The following is a 16,959-nucleotide window of genomic DNA, read 5'->3' as shown; positions in this document are numbered from 1 at the left end:
GCCATCTGGTTTGCCCTGAAGGGTGTCCCTGATCAGGGTGGGGTTCCCTTGGGGCTTGGGGCAGCCTGAGGGAGGGGCCTGTGGTGGTTTGCAGGCCAGCCACGCCCCCTGGCAACCCAAGCAGAGGCCCTGGTATCTGGGGTTTATTTATCTTCTACAATTGAAACTTTGTAGCCTGGAGCGGAGCCAAGCCTGGGGCTCCCTCCGCGGCCGGCAGCCATTTCTGTTGGGGTTATAATGAAACTTTGTTGCCTTAAGCGGGTGGGCCCGGCCAGGGTGTGCGGAAAGCTTTGCTTCCCCTGTTGCCGGGGGCAACCCTGGCCTGCTCTCCCAAGCTCCATTCTGCTGCCATTTCTGTTTGAATTTGTTTACCTTCTATAATTGAAACTTTGTAGCTTGAGTGGAGGCTTAGGCCTGGCAAGGGCAGGCAGAAAGCTTGGCTTCCTCTGTTACCTAAGAAACCTTGCTCTCTGTGGCTGTAGCCATCTTGGTTGGGTTAATTTGCATACTTGCTCTGATTGGATGGTGGGCATGGCTTGTGGGTATGTCGGAGGTATGGTCAATTTGCATATTTGTCTATTATTAAGTAGGATATGTTTAAAACATTTTCTAAAGGGACTTCACAGTGGTAAATAGTAATAGAAGTCATGGTACACAAGGATATAAAGTTTATTGACTTAGGGAGGAAATGCAAAGAAACCACAGCTGTTGTAGGGGGAAATTCATGTATTTTTTATTATACCAGAAGCTGTGGCATTCACTAGATCTACTTCGATTTACAATTGAGAAACACTAGCCTAGAGTCTAGGAGGCAAGTTCTTTACAGAAAAGCTCTTTTTTTTTGCCCTGGCCAGATAGCTCAGTTGGGTAGAACATGTCCTGGTATGCCAAGGTTGTGGGTTCAATCTTTAGTCAGGGCACATATAAGAATCAACCAGTTAATGCATAAATAAGTGGAACAACAAATCGATGTTTCTCTCTCTCTCTCCCTTACTCTCTTTCTCTAAAATCAGTAAGTAAAAAAATAAGAAGCTCTTTTAAGAAAAGCTGGGTCGTGGGGGGGGGGAGGGGGTAATGGTAAGATATGTACACATATAATACCTCAATAAAAAAAAAAAAAGAAAATAAAAAAAAAAGAAAAGCTGGGGCCCTAGCCAGTTTGGCTCAGTGGATAGAGCATCGGCCTGCAGACTGAAGGGTCCTAGGCTCGATCCCCAGTAGGGGGCGTGCAGGAGGCAGCCGATCAAAGATTTTCTCTAATCATTGATGTTTCTATCTCTCTCTCTCTCTCCCTTTGTCTCTGAAATCAATAAAAAAATATATATTTAAAAACACACACACAAAAAAAAGCTAGGAAAAGGCGGTAGTTTCTATTACATCAAAGAGAAACTACTTCTGTACCAGAAAGGAGCCAGGAGCCAGGTGGTGGAATGTTTTTCTTTTGCCAATCTGTTTAATTTAGTAGCATTTTCTATACAAACAAATCCGATATGTAATACTAGATGAAAACAAGAACTACTTTCAAAACTGGCAATTGTCCCTCCCCCCATATTTACAAGGTTCATTGTCTGGCTTCCCTCAAGCTACTGCTCAAATGTCACCTTATCAGAGGCCTCTCCTGACCTTATTTACAACAGCCACTCTCATTCTCACAATACACTTCCGTATTAGTCAGAGTTCTCCAGAGAAACAGAACCAACAGGATGTGTGTGTGTGTGTAGAGAAAGAAAGAGAGACAGATAGAGAGTGAGAGAGACATTTATTTTAAGGTATTGGTTCATGCGATTATAGAGTTATAGAGCCTAGTGAGTCCAAAATCTGCAGGGTAGGCTAAAGAGTTAATGTTGCAGCCAAGTCCAAAGGCCATCCATCATCCGGAAATTTCCTCTTCTAGGAAGGCCAGTCTTTTTCTATTAAAGCCCTCAACTGATTGGATGAGACCATCCACCTTATGGAGGGTAATCTGCTTAACTCAAAGTCTACAAATTTTTAGATGTTAATCTCATCTAAAAATTACCTACATAGAAACATATAGAATAATATATGGCCAAACATCTGGGTACTGTGGCCTAGCCAAGTTCACTTATAACATTAATCATCACAACATCTATTAGAACAGCTACAGTGACATCAAATGCTGACAAGGATGTGAAGAAACTGGACCAGTCACATATTGCTGGGAAAACTGTAAAGTGGTACTGCCAACCTGTAAAAGGATGGCGGTTTCTTAAAAAACGAACACACAACTACCGTATACCCACAAATGCATTCCGAGGCATTTGTTCCAGATAAATGAAAACGTCTGTTCACATAAAAAGCTGTACATGAGTCTTGGCTAGTGTGGCTCAGTTGGTTGAGCATCAGCCTGAGCACCGAAAGGTCCTGGACTTGATTCCCGGTCAAGGGCACGTACCTAGGTTGCAGGTTCGATCCCTAGCCCTAGTTGGGGTGCATGCAGGAGGCAATCAATCGATGTGTCTCTCTCACATTGATGTCTCCCCCCCACCCCCACTCTCTCTTTCTCTCCTCCCTCTCTCCCTTCAACTCTCTCTCTTTCTCTACCTCCTTCCTCCCTCCCTTCCACTCTCTCTAAAAATCAATGGAAAAAATATCCTCGGGTGAGGATTAACAAAAAACCCTGTACATGAATGTTTAAAACAGGTTTGTTTTTAATAGCTCAAAACTGAAAACAATCCAGATGTCTTTCACCTGGTAGATGGTAAACAAATAGTGGTACCATAAAACACACAGAATACTACTCAGGAATAAAAATTAAGAATTATTGATTCATGCAACCATCTGGATGAATCTACAGAGAATTGTACTGAGTTAAAACAAAGCCAATCCCAAAGGTTACACACTATATGATTGTACTTATATAATTTCTTTGAAATGAGAAAATTATAGAACTGGAGAACAGATTAGTGGTTGTCAGGTGTCTAGGAGAAGGTGGAGGTGGGTATAAGGGGGTAGCTATAAAAGGGCAACATGAGGGATCCTTGTGGTGATGAAACTATCTGACTACCAATGCCAATATCCTGACTATGATACTGTGCATAGTTTTGCAAAACGTTACCATAGGGACAAACTAAGGAAAGGGTTCATCTGATCTCTCAGTATTATTTCTTACAACTGCATGTGACTCTACAATGATCTCAAAATGAAAAGTGTAATTTAAAATAAAGCAAAAAAAGGGGGGGGCAGCAAAAGTAAAAACAAACATGTGGGACTATATTAAATTAAAAAGTTTCTTCACAGCAAAAGAGACCATCAATAAAATGAAAAGGCAACCTACAGATGGGAGAAAATATTTGCAAATCATATATCTGTTAAGGGTTAATACCCCCAAAAATATAATGAATTCACACAACTCAATGATTATCTATCATCACTGATGTTTCTATCTTTCTCTCCCACTCCCTTCCTCTCTGAAATCAATAAAAATATATTTTTTTTTAAAAAAAGAAGTCACCTAGTCTAGCCCTCCAGAGAGAGTGGCATCGCCCAAGGATGAGCTCAGGTAGACCCTGATGTGCAGAGGATTAAGAAAGAATTAGCACTGAACTAAGTGTACCCCCATGCTCAGGTAGAGAAGAGACAATGAAGGATTAGAGCATGTTGCTAATTGTTGTCAAGGAGAATAATTAGATATTCTGATATGGAAAAAGGAAAAGTGGCAAAGTTTAGTCAGAAATCACTTATCTGTAAATATTTTCCAATATAAAGATTCAAATCAAGATCAAGTCATGGTGCCAGGTCCAAAGGATGCAAAAAATATGGCCAGGTTCATCTTTTGGAAAGATTCTTAAGCATCAATAATATCATCTATATTCACTTTACAATTTGTAATTCATAAGTACTATAAATTAAAGAAATACAAATAGCAATGTTCTCCTTTGTAGATATCAATAAGAAACAAAACATTCTAGTCAAAATTGGATTTAAGGTGCAATGGAAATATCTTTCAGTCCCAGAAAAGGCAGAAAGGCAAACACTGGTGAACATGATGAGATTTTTACTGTCCTCTTATAAGTCCATTTAAATAAATCTTACCTCTCCACAATGCTTTTTGGCCACTTCATCCAGGCAGGATTTTAATAAATTAACACTTTCATTGGACAGACCTTTGGCATTTTTTAACTCTATTTCAGGGACTCTGGGAAAGAAAAAACAAAACAAAAAGGAGTTACTCGAAAGTGCAGCCTGTCTGCATTAATATTTGGGGACTTCATACAGGGCTCATTTGTGAACCTCTCTCTATACTCCCAGCAACATTTCTTTGCATCTCAAAAGGATTCCGACCACACCCCAGCAGCACGGCATGTGCCCTGCAACCCAGGCATGTGCCCTGACCAGGAATCAAACCATGACCTTCTGGTTCATGAAGCATTGTGAGAACTTCAATGAAAGTGCTGATCATGGATTCACCTGCAGGCTATAGGGAGCGAGTGGGCTGGCCAGTTGTCAGTGTGGGCTGTCAGATGATCAGACTTACTGGGGCTTGATCCCAGTATCTCCCCAACTCCTCTGTCTCTGATTTCAGCTTTACAATCTGACTAAAAATTTCCACATCAGCCGAAACCGGTTTGGCTCAGTGGATAGAGCGTCGGCCTGCGGACTGAAGGGTCCCGGGTTCGATTCCGGTCAAGGGCATGTACCTTGGTTGCGGGCACATCCCCATTGGGGGGTGTGCAGGAGGCGGCTGATCGGTGTTTCTCTCTCATTGATGTTTCTAGCTCTCTGTCACTCTCCCTTCCTCTCTGTAAAAAATCAATAAAATATTTTTTTTTAAAAATTTCCACATCAACTATTCTTTTACCACCTTTAAAAAAAATCACTTCAGCCCTAGCTGGTTTGGCTCAGTAGATAAGAGCATCAGCCTTCGGACTGAAGGGTCCTGGTTTTGATTCTAGACAAGGGCAACGCCCAGGTTGCAGGCTCAATCCCCAGTAGGGGGCATACAGGAGGCAGCCAATCAATGATTCTCTCTCATCATTGATGTTTCCACCTCTCTCTCTCCCTCTCCTTTCCTCTTTGAAATCAATAAAAAATCACTCACCTGGCTGGTATGGCTCAGTGGTTGAGCATGGACCTATGAACCAGAAGGTCATGGTTTGATTCCTGGTCAGGGCACATGCCTGGGTTGCAGGCGATCCCCAGTAGGGGGCTTGCAGGAGGCAGCTGATCAATGATTCTCTCTCATCATTGATGTTTCCACCTCTCTCTCCCTCTCCCTTCCTCTCTGAAATCAATAAAAATATATTTTTTAAAAATCACTCTGTGTGTGATTCCAGTCTGGACCCTGGCTTGTCCCCAACATCAATTCCTCCAGCTCTGACAGCTCACCCACCAGACACCAAGTGCTTTGCTCTGGTCTGTGTGCTCCACATAAAGAAGGCTGAGAATAACTAGGCTACATGGAGCCACAATGATCCATCTAGTATTCCCACAACATGCCGTGTCCAGTCACTCACTCTGATTGTAAACAAGGTGGAAAAATGCTCACTCACTCATGTATAAATCTAGTCCTGCACACTCTTCCAAAGATGCCTAATTCCCACCCCTCTTCATCCCTATAGAGCACAACTCAGATTCAACACCGTCTACTCAAGGTAAGTACACAGCCAGCCCTCAGGCTTCCTTTTATTTTCAACGAATAAACATCCATTAACAATTCATTGAAATTAAATAAGATTTGATTTTTACTGAACAAAAGATGACTATACTTCCTACCAAGCTTTTCTGAGTAATTCATGGTGTTTTACCTCAGCACACCCTTTACTATTCATTATCTATGAAGTTCTCACAATGCTTCAGTTATAATAGGTTCTACAATCATTATCTATTTGGATAAATGGGAATCTGAAAGTAGTTTATATATATGAGAAAAAGAATAAAAGTACCACATAGCCCTGAGTCTATGCATGTCTAACTCGGGATTCTCTCACAGTGGCATCACGGTATTTTGCAAAAAAGGGAAGTGCCTGCCCCATATAATCTCAAAAGATAGCATCAAGGTATTTTGCAGAAAAGGGAAGTTCCTGTCCCATATCATCTCAAAAGATATGAATGTTCCCCCAAGTCAAGTCTTACATAATTATTTTTAAAAAATAAAGCAAACATTATTTAGTGGTAGTAAAAGAATAATGAAAAATTCATCTACAATCTATAATAATAAAGCATAATATGCTCATTAGACTGGACAGCCGAACGACCTTCCAGACGTCTTTCCGGACATCCTTCCAGACCACCTTCCGGATGAAGTCAGGGCTGTGAGGCCGAGCCCCTTGCACGAATTTTGTGCATCGGGCCTCTAGTACTAATTATATTTTAATAGAACTTTCCAATGTTTATGCCCTAACCACATAAATGTATGTAGCTGATATTGGAATTTTTACTTTTTACAAGCACTTCCATGTTGTTGTTTTTTAAAAAGTCATCCCACAATATTTTTACCAAGTGTACACATCAAGATTACCTGAATGTAGTAGTAGTTCTCAACCAGGAGTAACCGTGTAGTCACCCAGGGATACCTGTCAATGTCAAGAGGGTGGAGAAGCTCCATGCCCCTCCTGCATTCCTTGCCTATGCATCTCTTCCATGTGGCTATTCCTAAGCTGTATCCTTTATAATAAACTCAGTAGTAAGTGAAGTGTCTTCCTGAGTTCTGTGAGCTTGTTCTAGCAAATTACTGAACCCAAGGAGGGGGTTGTGGGAACCTGCAAATTTACAGCCAGCTGATTAGAAGTACTGGTATTTGCAACTGGCCTTTGAAGCCCTGTGGGACTAAGCCTTAACCCCTGGAGTCTGCAATAACTAAGAATAGTTTGTATCAGAACTTAGTTAAATTGTTGGACATGCAGTTGGTGTCAGAAAAATAAAACCTAGAGAGGCACTGTCTTATTCTGCTTTCATAAATTTAGTTGTTCTTTAATCAATTCATTATTTAACTTTCTACATACCTACTTTTCTACTCTGGGCACAGTGTTGAGAGCAAAAGAGGGTCACTAACTTCAAAGAGTTCATCTTGACCTATCTTTATTTTCATATCCTCCATCATCTCTTAGTATAACAAATTCCATAAGTTTACCACCTTCTGTGTAAAGAAGTGCTTGCTTTTATTTGTCACTTTTCTTCACTGGTTCCCTGCACAATAAGACCAAGCCACAAAACATCATCCAGGCCAATATGTCTTTCCATATGGAACGTCTGAGGGAAATTACATGAAATATACAAGATACTTCAGAAAAAGAACACTTGAGTCCTGACTGCTAATACTTTTGCTGTATCTGTGGTTTGGAAATATGTGGGGTTCTGTAGTTATCTCACTGGCTACATGCCTTGCAGGGCGACTCTAAATCTTTCTTTGTGAGTAAAGTTCCATTTAGCCCAGAAAGCTACTCCAAGTCCCAATGCTGATCATACTTTATTTTTATATATTTTTATATATTTTATTGATTTTTTACAGAGAGGAAGGGAGAGGGATAGAGAGTTAGAAACATCGATGAGAGAGAAACATCGATTCAGCTGCCTCCTGCACACTACCTACAGGGGATGTGCCCGCAACCAAGGTACATGCCCTTGACCGGGATCGAACCTGGGACCCTTCACTCCGCAGGCCAACGCTCTATCCACTGAGCCAAACCGGTTAGGGCTCAATGCTGATCATACTTTAAAACCAAGTACACAAGCTACCATGCCTTTATCCTTTTCTTCTTGATTGTTCCTCTTCTCAGTTTATGAAGAATTAGACAAACAAAAGTTAACACATCAGAAGAAGCAAACAATTGGTCATGGAGCAAATACTGGTATCTATAGTGGCTATTGTATAGCTAGAAGCAGACTTAACACGAGATAGGTCTTATGAAAATGTCTATTGCTGATATAGTTTTAATGACTTGCAAGTGATAGAAAATGAAATTTTAGATGGAACGGTGGCAAGAAGGAGAAAATTCTGTTTATTTCAACCAGTTTTTCTGTGGTCAAAACAGAGAACTGAAATTACATCACAGCTATTTATAATGTACTCACACATCCGGGTAGGTGGGTGGGCATTTAACCCTCAAATCCACTTTTACATATACTTCTTCACCAGCCAGACCCTGGGGGTACAGAACTAAATTGATTTCAGGGGGCTCTTTGACCTAAAAGAGAAAAAGAAAAAATATATGTATATATTTTTAATCTAGAGAGCCAATCATTAATGATTAAGATAATGATCATCTTAGTTTAAAAGCTCTACTTTTTAAATATTACATGTAATTATATCTGATATAGTGTTTGGTCAAAGTTTCCTAAAGCACAGTTTAAAAATAAAACCTATGCCAGAGAGAATGCATTTCCCTTTTCAAAGTTACCGAAGGAGTGAACCAAAATGTTCCATGTAGCTTCCATTCATTCAAATGTTACTGAGTGTGCTTATGTCTGGGTTGCTGCCCTAGAGGCTGGGAGTTCAGGATTAACTTTAGGCAGACAACTACTTCATACAAACTAGAAGACAAGTGAATACTTTCCAATAGTGGTGAGTGCTATAAAGAAAATACCGCAGACAAATGGAACACAGTGGGGAGAAGAAGATATTCAGACAGATGGGGATCAGAAATATTTCACTTGAGAGTTGAATACTGAGAAGAATAAGTGAAAACCTTGACATGGAAATCTGAGAGCGCTTCAAAGATTGTTTCTGCTTCCAACCAACTGCTTTTCACCAAATAACTAAATACTCTATTGTTCTTTTATGTATTAATTACACTTAAAAAAAAGATTTGAGATGGCTTATATTATCTTTATATCATGAGAAAAGGGACGCTGAGAGAAGAAACATCTATTCCTGTGGTCCAGGCACTTTACCAACTCTGCAAGGTAGGTGCTGTATCCATTTATTAAAGATTTTTTATTGACTTTTTTTTTTTAAAGAGAGAGTGTGGAAGGGAGTGGGAGAGAGAAACATCAACGTGAGAGCGAATCATCCATCAGCTACTTTCTACATGCCCCCTACTAGGGATTGAGCCCACAACCCAGGCATGTGCCCTGACTGGGAATCTCTGCATATGTAACACAGCAAGTCTGGTTTAACAGCCTCTTTCATCTTAATGTAGGAAGTGAACAGTACATCTGAACATAACTAACCTTCTTGGGAAATGGTACAGGGGGGCCTCCACTTAATGCCCAGAGTCTCTTGAACAAGAAGCAGGCTTTAGCAAACAGAGGCCTATTGGGGGCCTATACATTTTGAAGATATTCTTTTACTAATGGGAATGCATTTCTCAGCAGAGACTATTAATTGTTCCTCAACATTCATTCTCCCTTTATTTCTGTGGACTCTGAGAAAGAAGATCCCTATTAAGAAGGATTCCTGGTGGCTAACTGGGCTCAAAATTTAAAAACAGAGGCTAGCAGCCATTTCTACACAGGGGCCTCTCATTCAAACAGTACTTCACAGAGAAGCTTGCACTGACCCTCCAGCCTCTGCACTGAATTGCCTAACTCTATACTGTTTCTGCCATCTGAGCCAGCCCTTATAAAGGAGTTGCAGGAATTCTATTTCAACCCATAGGACTAGGCTTGCCCCATCCAATCTAGGCGGCACAGCTATAACCCCAGCAACATCTTCACCAACCAATCAGAGCATCCATTCTGAACAATCAGCAAAGTGCCTTTCAGACCAATAAAACTGTGAGGATTTGGAGTCCTCATCTGCATAAGGACAGACAATCAGAGGCCAGGGGTGGGGATATCTGGCTATATAAACCAGCTCCTCTATGGCTCTGGGAGTGCAAACTTTCTTTTTCCACTGAAAACTAAAACACTGAAGATGTCTTGCCAGAGCATAGTGGAGCAGACCAGACAGAGAAGAGAAGACCTCTTCATCAAGGGACACAGCAGAGCTGTCTAGCTGGAGCAGGGCCTAGACTCAGGGCTGCTCACAGCCATGCTGTTTTCAGTCATGCTGTATCACAATTGAGCTGTTTTGATAGTTTCCGTCTTTACTGCACCCCAAAGTGGGGATTCCTAATAGCACTGAATGGACGCCAATGATCATCCATTGGCAACAGAACTCCAGATTTTTTTTACTGGACACATTTATCAGACCTTGCCCAAGATCAATAATAACTAATATAAATGCGAGAAGTCCTGTCGGAAGGCTGAATGGGGCTTTTTGATATTCGCAGGGCTCAATATCTGCATTTTATTACCTACTGCTGATGACTCAATGGCCTAAAGCAAACTCCGCCAATCTGATAATCTTACTGTTTACCAAGCATCACCTTTGATATGTCTGTTTGCATTCCTAAAAGGCAATTGTATATTCTAGTAAATAAAAGCAGATGGGAACAGAGACTCAGTGGAACGTGGTCCCTTGTACCAAGCTCACAACTGGCTTCCCCCATAATTTCCAAATTTATATTTCTTGTCTTGTGTATTAATTTGCACGTCAGCCCTTTCTTCAAGTCTTTGAACCCGAGGCCACGCAGGCCGTGGCGTCACAAGACCTCTTAGCAGCCAAGCATAGCCACTGAGCTAATTTCTGGCCAATAAGATGAAAGAACTAACATAAGCAACTTCTTCATTCCTTTTTCCTTCCAGGTGGCTGGCATGCATATGTGATGGTTGGAGTTCTGATAGCCATTTTGGACCATGAAGGGCACAATAAGGATGGTGAAACTTCAATTTAGAAAAAGCCCTACACTCCAGACTTTTACATGCAAAAAAGCAAACTTTGTAGTTTTCTGTCATATGTTGCTCAACTTAATCCTAACCAATATAGGTTCTGGGAGTGGAAGTGGAGGGACAGTGAGGGAACAGTGATTTTAAATGTAACAGAATATTTGTCAGGTTTTTCTTAAGCAAACCGAGAGGCTCCCCAATGTGTGAAGAAGCTTTTATGTGAAACATGTTTAGAATACCAAGCATTAGCTGGACTCCTGGAACTGAACATAACTTGATTAAAAATGGTTTAACAACCAAGATGCATTGGGGAATAGGATGAGGTAGGGCCTCCTTCAAGGGTTTAGAAGATAACTAGTCATCAGAATTCAGTACTGGTAAAATCTTTGACTTAACCTGCACAAGAAAATAATTCCAGAAATATCTGCAAGCAAATAAACACAAAATAAGGGGTAATCGAACATTTTTGAGATCACCGAAGGAGAGGAAAACACAATGTAGATGTATCAGCTCCAAAATATACAAAATTCTACATGACAAAAAAAAAAAAAAAAAGATTTGAAGACTGAAAATGAAAGTGACATGCAAGCTGCATAAAAAGTAGTAATGGAGAGAAGGCCATATAATGTTACAATAAGATATGAGTAAATTCACTTCCTAATGGCACCATGAAGCTGGTACTCCCTGAACTGTTATAAAAAAGCCCAACAAATCCTCAAGCATATAAAAAGTGAGAGAGTAATGTAAATTCAGTCCCCAAACACGAGAGAGGTAATGCTCATTTGGAATTCATAAAAAATACCCACAGCTATTCAAGAAACAAACCCCAAGGATCTTAAATTATCCCCAAAGGATTAGAAACATTAGCACACCTCCTGGAGGAGCCAATGCTGTTACAATTCCTGCTGCTCAGTATGAATGTGCTTTCTCCAGGCACTTTCTAACACAAGCCCAACAAAATCAACTGGGTGTTTAAGAATGTGCCTATTTCTGTTAAAAGTACTGAAGTAAAGGGTAAGACTAGGAAAAATTGAGAATTTTATCAGCCATTCCACACAGCAGCAAATTTTTTGGTTTCACCCTGGCTGGTTTGGCTCAGTGGATAGAGCACTGGCCTGCGGACTGAAGGGTCCCAGGTTCGATTCCGGCCAAGGGCAAATGCCTGGGTTGCGAGCTCGATCCCCAGTGAGGGGCGTGCTGGAGGCAGCGGATCGACTATTCTCATCATTGATGTTTCTCTCTTTCTCTCCCTCTCCCTTCCTCTCTGAAATCAATAAAGAAATATATTTTTAAAAAAATTTTTTTTTGGTTTCAAGGCTAAAGCATAAGGGTTAATTACAGTCTCTGATTAAACTTTACTTGTTTACAAGATAAGCAGCAGAGTAAGGATGAGGTTTGGGAAATCAATTAAAAATACCAACATAATTTTTCATTGCACACAATGTAAGTATACTTAACACTACTAAAATGTACTCTTAAAAAGGTTAAGAGCCCAAGCTGGTTTGGCTCAGTGGACAGAGTCAGCCTGTGGACTGAATGGTCCCGGGTTCGATTCTGGTCAAGGGCACATGCCTGGGTTGCGGGTTTGATCCCCAGTAGGGGGCGTGCAGGAGGCAGCTGATTGGTTAGAGCGTCATCCTGATATGCCAAGGTTGTGGGTTTGATCCCTGGTAAAAGAATATACAAGAATCAATCAATGAGCCCTGACCCATGTGGCTCAGTTGGTTGGAGTGTCATCCAGTGCACTGAAGGGTTGAAAGTTCGATTCCCAGTCAGGGCACATACCTGGGTTTCGGGTTCCATCCCTGTCGGGATGCATATAGGAGACAAGCAATCAATGTACCTCTCACATCGATGTTTCTCTTCCTCTCTCTCAAATATCTTCAGGTGAGGAAAAAAAATCAACCAATGAATACATAAATAAGTAGAACAACAATAAATCTTTCTCTCTCAATCTAAAAATCAATAAATTTTAAAAATGTTTTAAGTAATGTGTTAAAAAATGGTTAAGATGATAAATTTTATGTTATGTGTGTGATTTTTTTTTTACCACAATTATATATTTTTTAAAAGTTACACAATTCAAACCACTTTCAGATGTTTGGCCTAAAATTGTTACCTAGAATTCTGCTAATCATATCTTCCTTAAATTTTATGGCAAGATTTGGCTCAACATGGCCTGTTGTTTCTCAGCTGCTTCAGATCTCATATTCTGTCATTTCTGTGGGGGGAAACTAGTCTGTGTGAAAACATAACAAATCTAGAAATAAAGTAACATGTGCAAGTTGGGTAATCTGGGCAAACCTTTGGTAAGTTTGTGAAGATATCAAAAACAAAAATGGACCAGCCAGCCTGGAGACCATTATGCTAAGCGAAATAAACCAGTTGGAGAAAGATAAATACCACATAATCTCACTCATTTGTGTAATATAATGAACAACATAAACTGATGAACAAAAATAGAGCCAGAGAAAAAAATATTTTAGAATATAATAGAAGTAATCCTGTTATTTGCAGATTTTTAATATTTCCTATAACTTTTGTGATATTATACTATGTTAGTACAGTTTTGGTAATATTATTGTATTTAAAATCATTCTTGTTGAAATATTAATGTTTATTGCATATAACATTATTATATTTAAAATCATTCTTGTGGAAATATTAATGTTGATTGCATGTAACATTATTATATTTAAAATCATTTTTGTTGAAATATTAATGTTGATTGCATGTAAATGGCTAATTATTTTGTAGCTACAATCTGGTAATAGATTTATTTTGTATACTGTAAAAAAATAATAGTAATAAGTTAAAAAAATAAAATAAATAATAGCGATTACTTAAAAAAAAAGAGAGAGAACTTCCTTGGGTGTCCCAGCATCCTTATCCTGCTATTCAAGGACCTCCAAAGTTTATTCCAAATCTATCATTATAAGTGGAATTCCCACTTTGCTCTTCATGCAGCCTATTCAATGAGCAGGCTTTGAGGAGTTCCAATATTAGACGACCATTTTAAAGGGGATAACCAAAAAGGAGATGAAAGGAGTAGCCAAAGACATAAAGAGGAAAAATCGGGACTGTGTGGTGCTCCATTATTCCAGGAAACACAGTATTTTATAAGAAAATAATCAACTGTATCAAATAAAAGTTTGTAAAGTGCTTGTGAAAGATGTTCAGTTTATACATGATGAGTATAAAGCCAAAATAGGCAAGTGAAATCACCTAGTTAAAAAAAAAAAAAAAGGTCCAGCCCTAACTGGTTTTGCTCAGTGGATAGAGCGTCGGCCTGCGGACTCAAGGGTCCCAGGTTCGATTCCGGTCAGGGGCATGTACCTTGGTTGCGGGCACATCCCCAGTGGGGAGTGTGCGGGAGGCAGCTGATCGATGTTTCTAACTCTCTATCCCTCTCCCTTCCTCTCTGTAAAAAATCAATAAAATATATTTAAAAAAAAAAAAAAAAGGTCCAGCAGGGGTGGCTCAGTGGTTGAGCACCAAACCATGCACCAAGAGGTCACGGGTTATATTGAGCAGGGTTTTGGACTCAATCCCCAGGAGGGGGCATGAAGGAGGCAGTTTCTAACTCTCTCTTTCTCTCCCTTCCTCTCTCTCTAAAATCAATAAAAATATATTAAAAACAAACACACACACACAAATGATGACAGTGAAAACTTAGAAAATAGAAATTTGGTAACATTCTTCTAGATTTTATGGTTGTTTTTTTTAAAAATATATTTTATTGACTTTTTTACAGAGAGGAAGGGAGAGGGATAGAGAGTTAGAAACATCGATGAGAGAGAAACATCCATCAGCGGCCTCCTGCACACCCCCTACTGGGGATGTGCCCGCAACCAAGGTACATGCCCTTGACCAGAATCGAACCTGGGACCCTTCAGTCTGCAGGCTGATGCTCTATCCACTGAGCCAAACTTAGGGCTGGTTGTTTTTTTTAAATTCAAATTATTTAACTTAACAGTTTACCTATCCTCCAACTACCACCAATCATTCAATCTATGAGCTTTGTTGTAGATTTCATATATAAAAGAGATCATATGATATTTGTCTTTCTCTGATTTTATGTTAAATGCTTTACTCACTGATTTTTTCCTCCTTTTCTGAAAATGAATACTTTCTGTAACTGATCTTATAAAAATCATCAAGTTTATTCTCCTTCTGTTCACTCACCTACCTATTTGTGAAGCTGGTAAACAATGTTAGATTCCTTTTAAAAGTTTAATAACCTACAGCTCTATTTTATTTACAAACATTAAAATACTCAGAATCTGGAAAAAGGGTACAGGGTTAAGATTTACAAACTGCCAGTTATAAAAATAGTCATGGGGATGTAAAGTACATCATAGCGAATATAGGTCAATAATCTACACTAATAAAAGAGAAACATGCAAATTAACCATCACTCCGCTATGCCAAACCACGCCCACCAGCTAATCAGGAGTGAGTATGCAAATTAACCAAACCAAGATGGGGGCTGGCCATGGAGCTGGAGCAAGCAGGAGGCTTGGGTTGCCCCGGCAATGGAGGAAGCCAAGCTTCCCACCTGCCCTGGCCAGCCCTGGCCTCCGCTCAAGGCTACAAAGTTTCAATTATAGAAGATAAATAAATCCCAACAAAAATGGTGGTGGCCAAGGAGCTGGAGCGAGCAGGAGGCTTGGGTTGCCTCCAGAGATGGAAGAAGCCAAGCTTCCCGCCCACCCTGGCCAGCCCTGGCCTCTGCTCAAAGCTACAAAGTTTCAATTATAGAAGATAAATAAATCCCAGATACCAGGGCCTCCGCTTGGGTCGCCAGGGGGTGGGGCCGGCCTGCAAACCACCACAGGCCCCTCGCCCAGGCTGCCCCACGCCCCAAGGGAACCCCCACCCTGATCTGGGACACCCTTCAGGGCAAACCAGCCAGCCCCACCCGTGCATCAGGCCTCTATCCTATCTAATAAAAGAGTAATATGCAAATTGACCATCACTCCAACACACAAGATGGCTGCCCCATGTGGTCAAAGATGGCCACCACAAGATGGCCAGCAGGGGAGGGCAGTTAGGAGGGACCAGGCCTGCAAGGGAGGGCAGTTGTGGGTGATCAGGCCAGCAGGGGAGGTTAGTTGTGAGAAACCAGGCCTGCAAGGGAGGGCAGCTGGGGATGATCAAGCCTGCAGGGGAGGGCAGTTAGGGGTGACCAGGCCAGCAGAGGAGGGAAGTTGGGGGCAACTGGGCCTGCAGGGAAGGGCAGTTGGGGGGGACCAGGCCTGCAGAGGAGGGCAGTTGGGGGGGACTAGGCCTGCAGAGGAGGGCAGTTAGGGGTGACCAGGCCGGCAGGGGAGGGCAGTTAGGGGCAATCAGGCTGGCAGGGGAGCAGTTAGGCATCCATCAGGTTGGCAGGGGAGTGGTTAGGGGTTGATCTGGCTGGCAGGCAGAAGCGGTTAGGGGCAATCAGGAAGGCAGGCAGGCGAGCAGTTGGGTGCCAGCAGTCCTGGATTGTGAGAGGGCAGTCAGACATCCCTTGAGGGGTCCCAGATTGGAGAGGGTGCAGGCTGGGCTGAGGGACCCCCCCCCCCCCATGCACGGGCCTCTAGTATTGTAATAATTATGTATGGTGTCAGATGGGTTATTAGACTAACCAGGGTAATCACTTCATAAGTTATGTAAATGTCTAATCATCTAAAACTAATATAATATTGTTTGCCAACATAATTAAAATTTTTAAAAAATTAAAAGAAAAAATATTCAGAATCTGAATCCTCCCCAAATTAAATACCATTCCAGTAAAAATAATTTTTTGAAGCAGGCAAGTTGATTCCAAAGTTTATATGGAAAAACTAAAGTGAAACTAGTTAGGAAAATTTTATAAAGTAAATGGTGACCACATCAAATACTAAGGCTTATTATAAATCTACTAGAGGCCCAGTGCATGATTAAATCATGCATGTGTAGGGTCCCCTAACCTGCTATCCCCATATCCACTGCCCTGCAAAGCCTAGCACGCTCCGCGGACACTGCTAGCAGCCTGCTCCCCGCTTTTGATGGCAGGGGGTCCGCTGGTGCTGGAGCGGACACACAGCTCCCCGCTTTCGATCGCGGGGGAGCTGTCTGTCTGTCCGCTGGTCAGAACCAGGTGTGGCCGGCGGCTCCTAGGGCGCGGCGGGGCGGGGGCTTATTATAAATCTATAATTAAAGCAATATGGCAGCAGTGCTTAAATAGATTAATGGGATAGAAGAGAGAGTCAATAACAGACTCAAATACATTTGGAAATTATTTCATTCAAAAAAGAATTTTGAGCT

At 41.2% G+C, this 16,959-nt stretch overlaps 1 protein-coding gene across 2 annotated transcripts in view; it reads right to left on the bottom strand.

The window, feature by feature from the left end:
• Positions 1–16,959, bottom strand: part of EIF2AK4 (eukaryotic translation initiation factor 2 alpha kinase 4) — a 101,591-nt gene that overhangs the window by 80,550 nt on the left and 4,082 nt on the right. For both annotated transcript variants that reach the window (XM_079769207.1, XM_079769208.1), the window contains exons 2-3: positions 8,032–8,144; positions 4,054–4,156 (exon numbers count right to left, since the gene is read on the bottom strand). In XM_079769207.1, coding sequence (XP_079625333.1) covers positions 4,054–4,156; positions 8,032–8,144 — 216 coding nt within the window. The remainder of the gene's footprint in view (positions 1–4,053; positions 4,157–8,031; positions 8,145–16,959) is intronic.

Source organism: Cnephaeus nilssonii (genome assembly GCF_951640355.1).
Source record: "Cnephaeus nilssonii genome assembly, chromosome: 4".
NCBI lineage: Eukaryota > Metazoa > Chordata > Mammalia > Chiroptera > Vespertilionidae > Cnephaeus > Cnephaeus nilssonii.
This window is presented reverse-complemented; position numbering and strand designations above follow the sequence as displayed.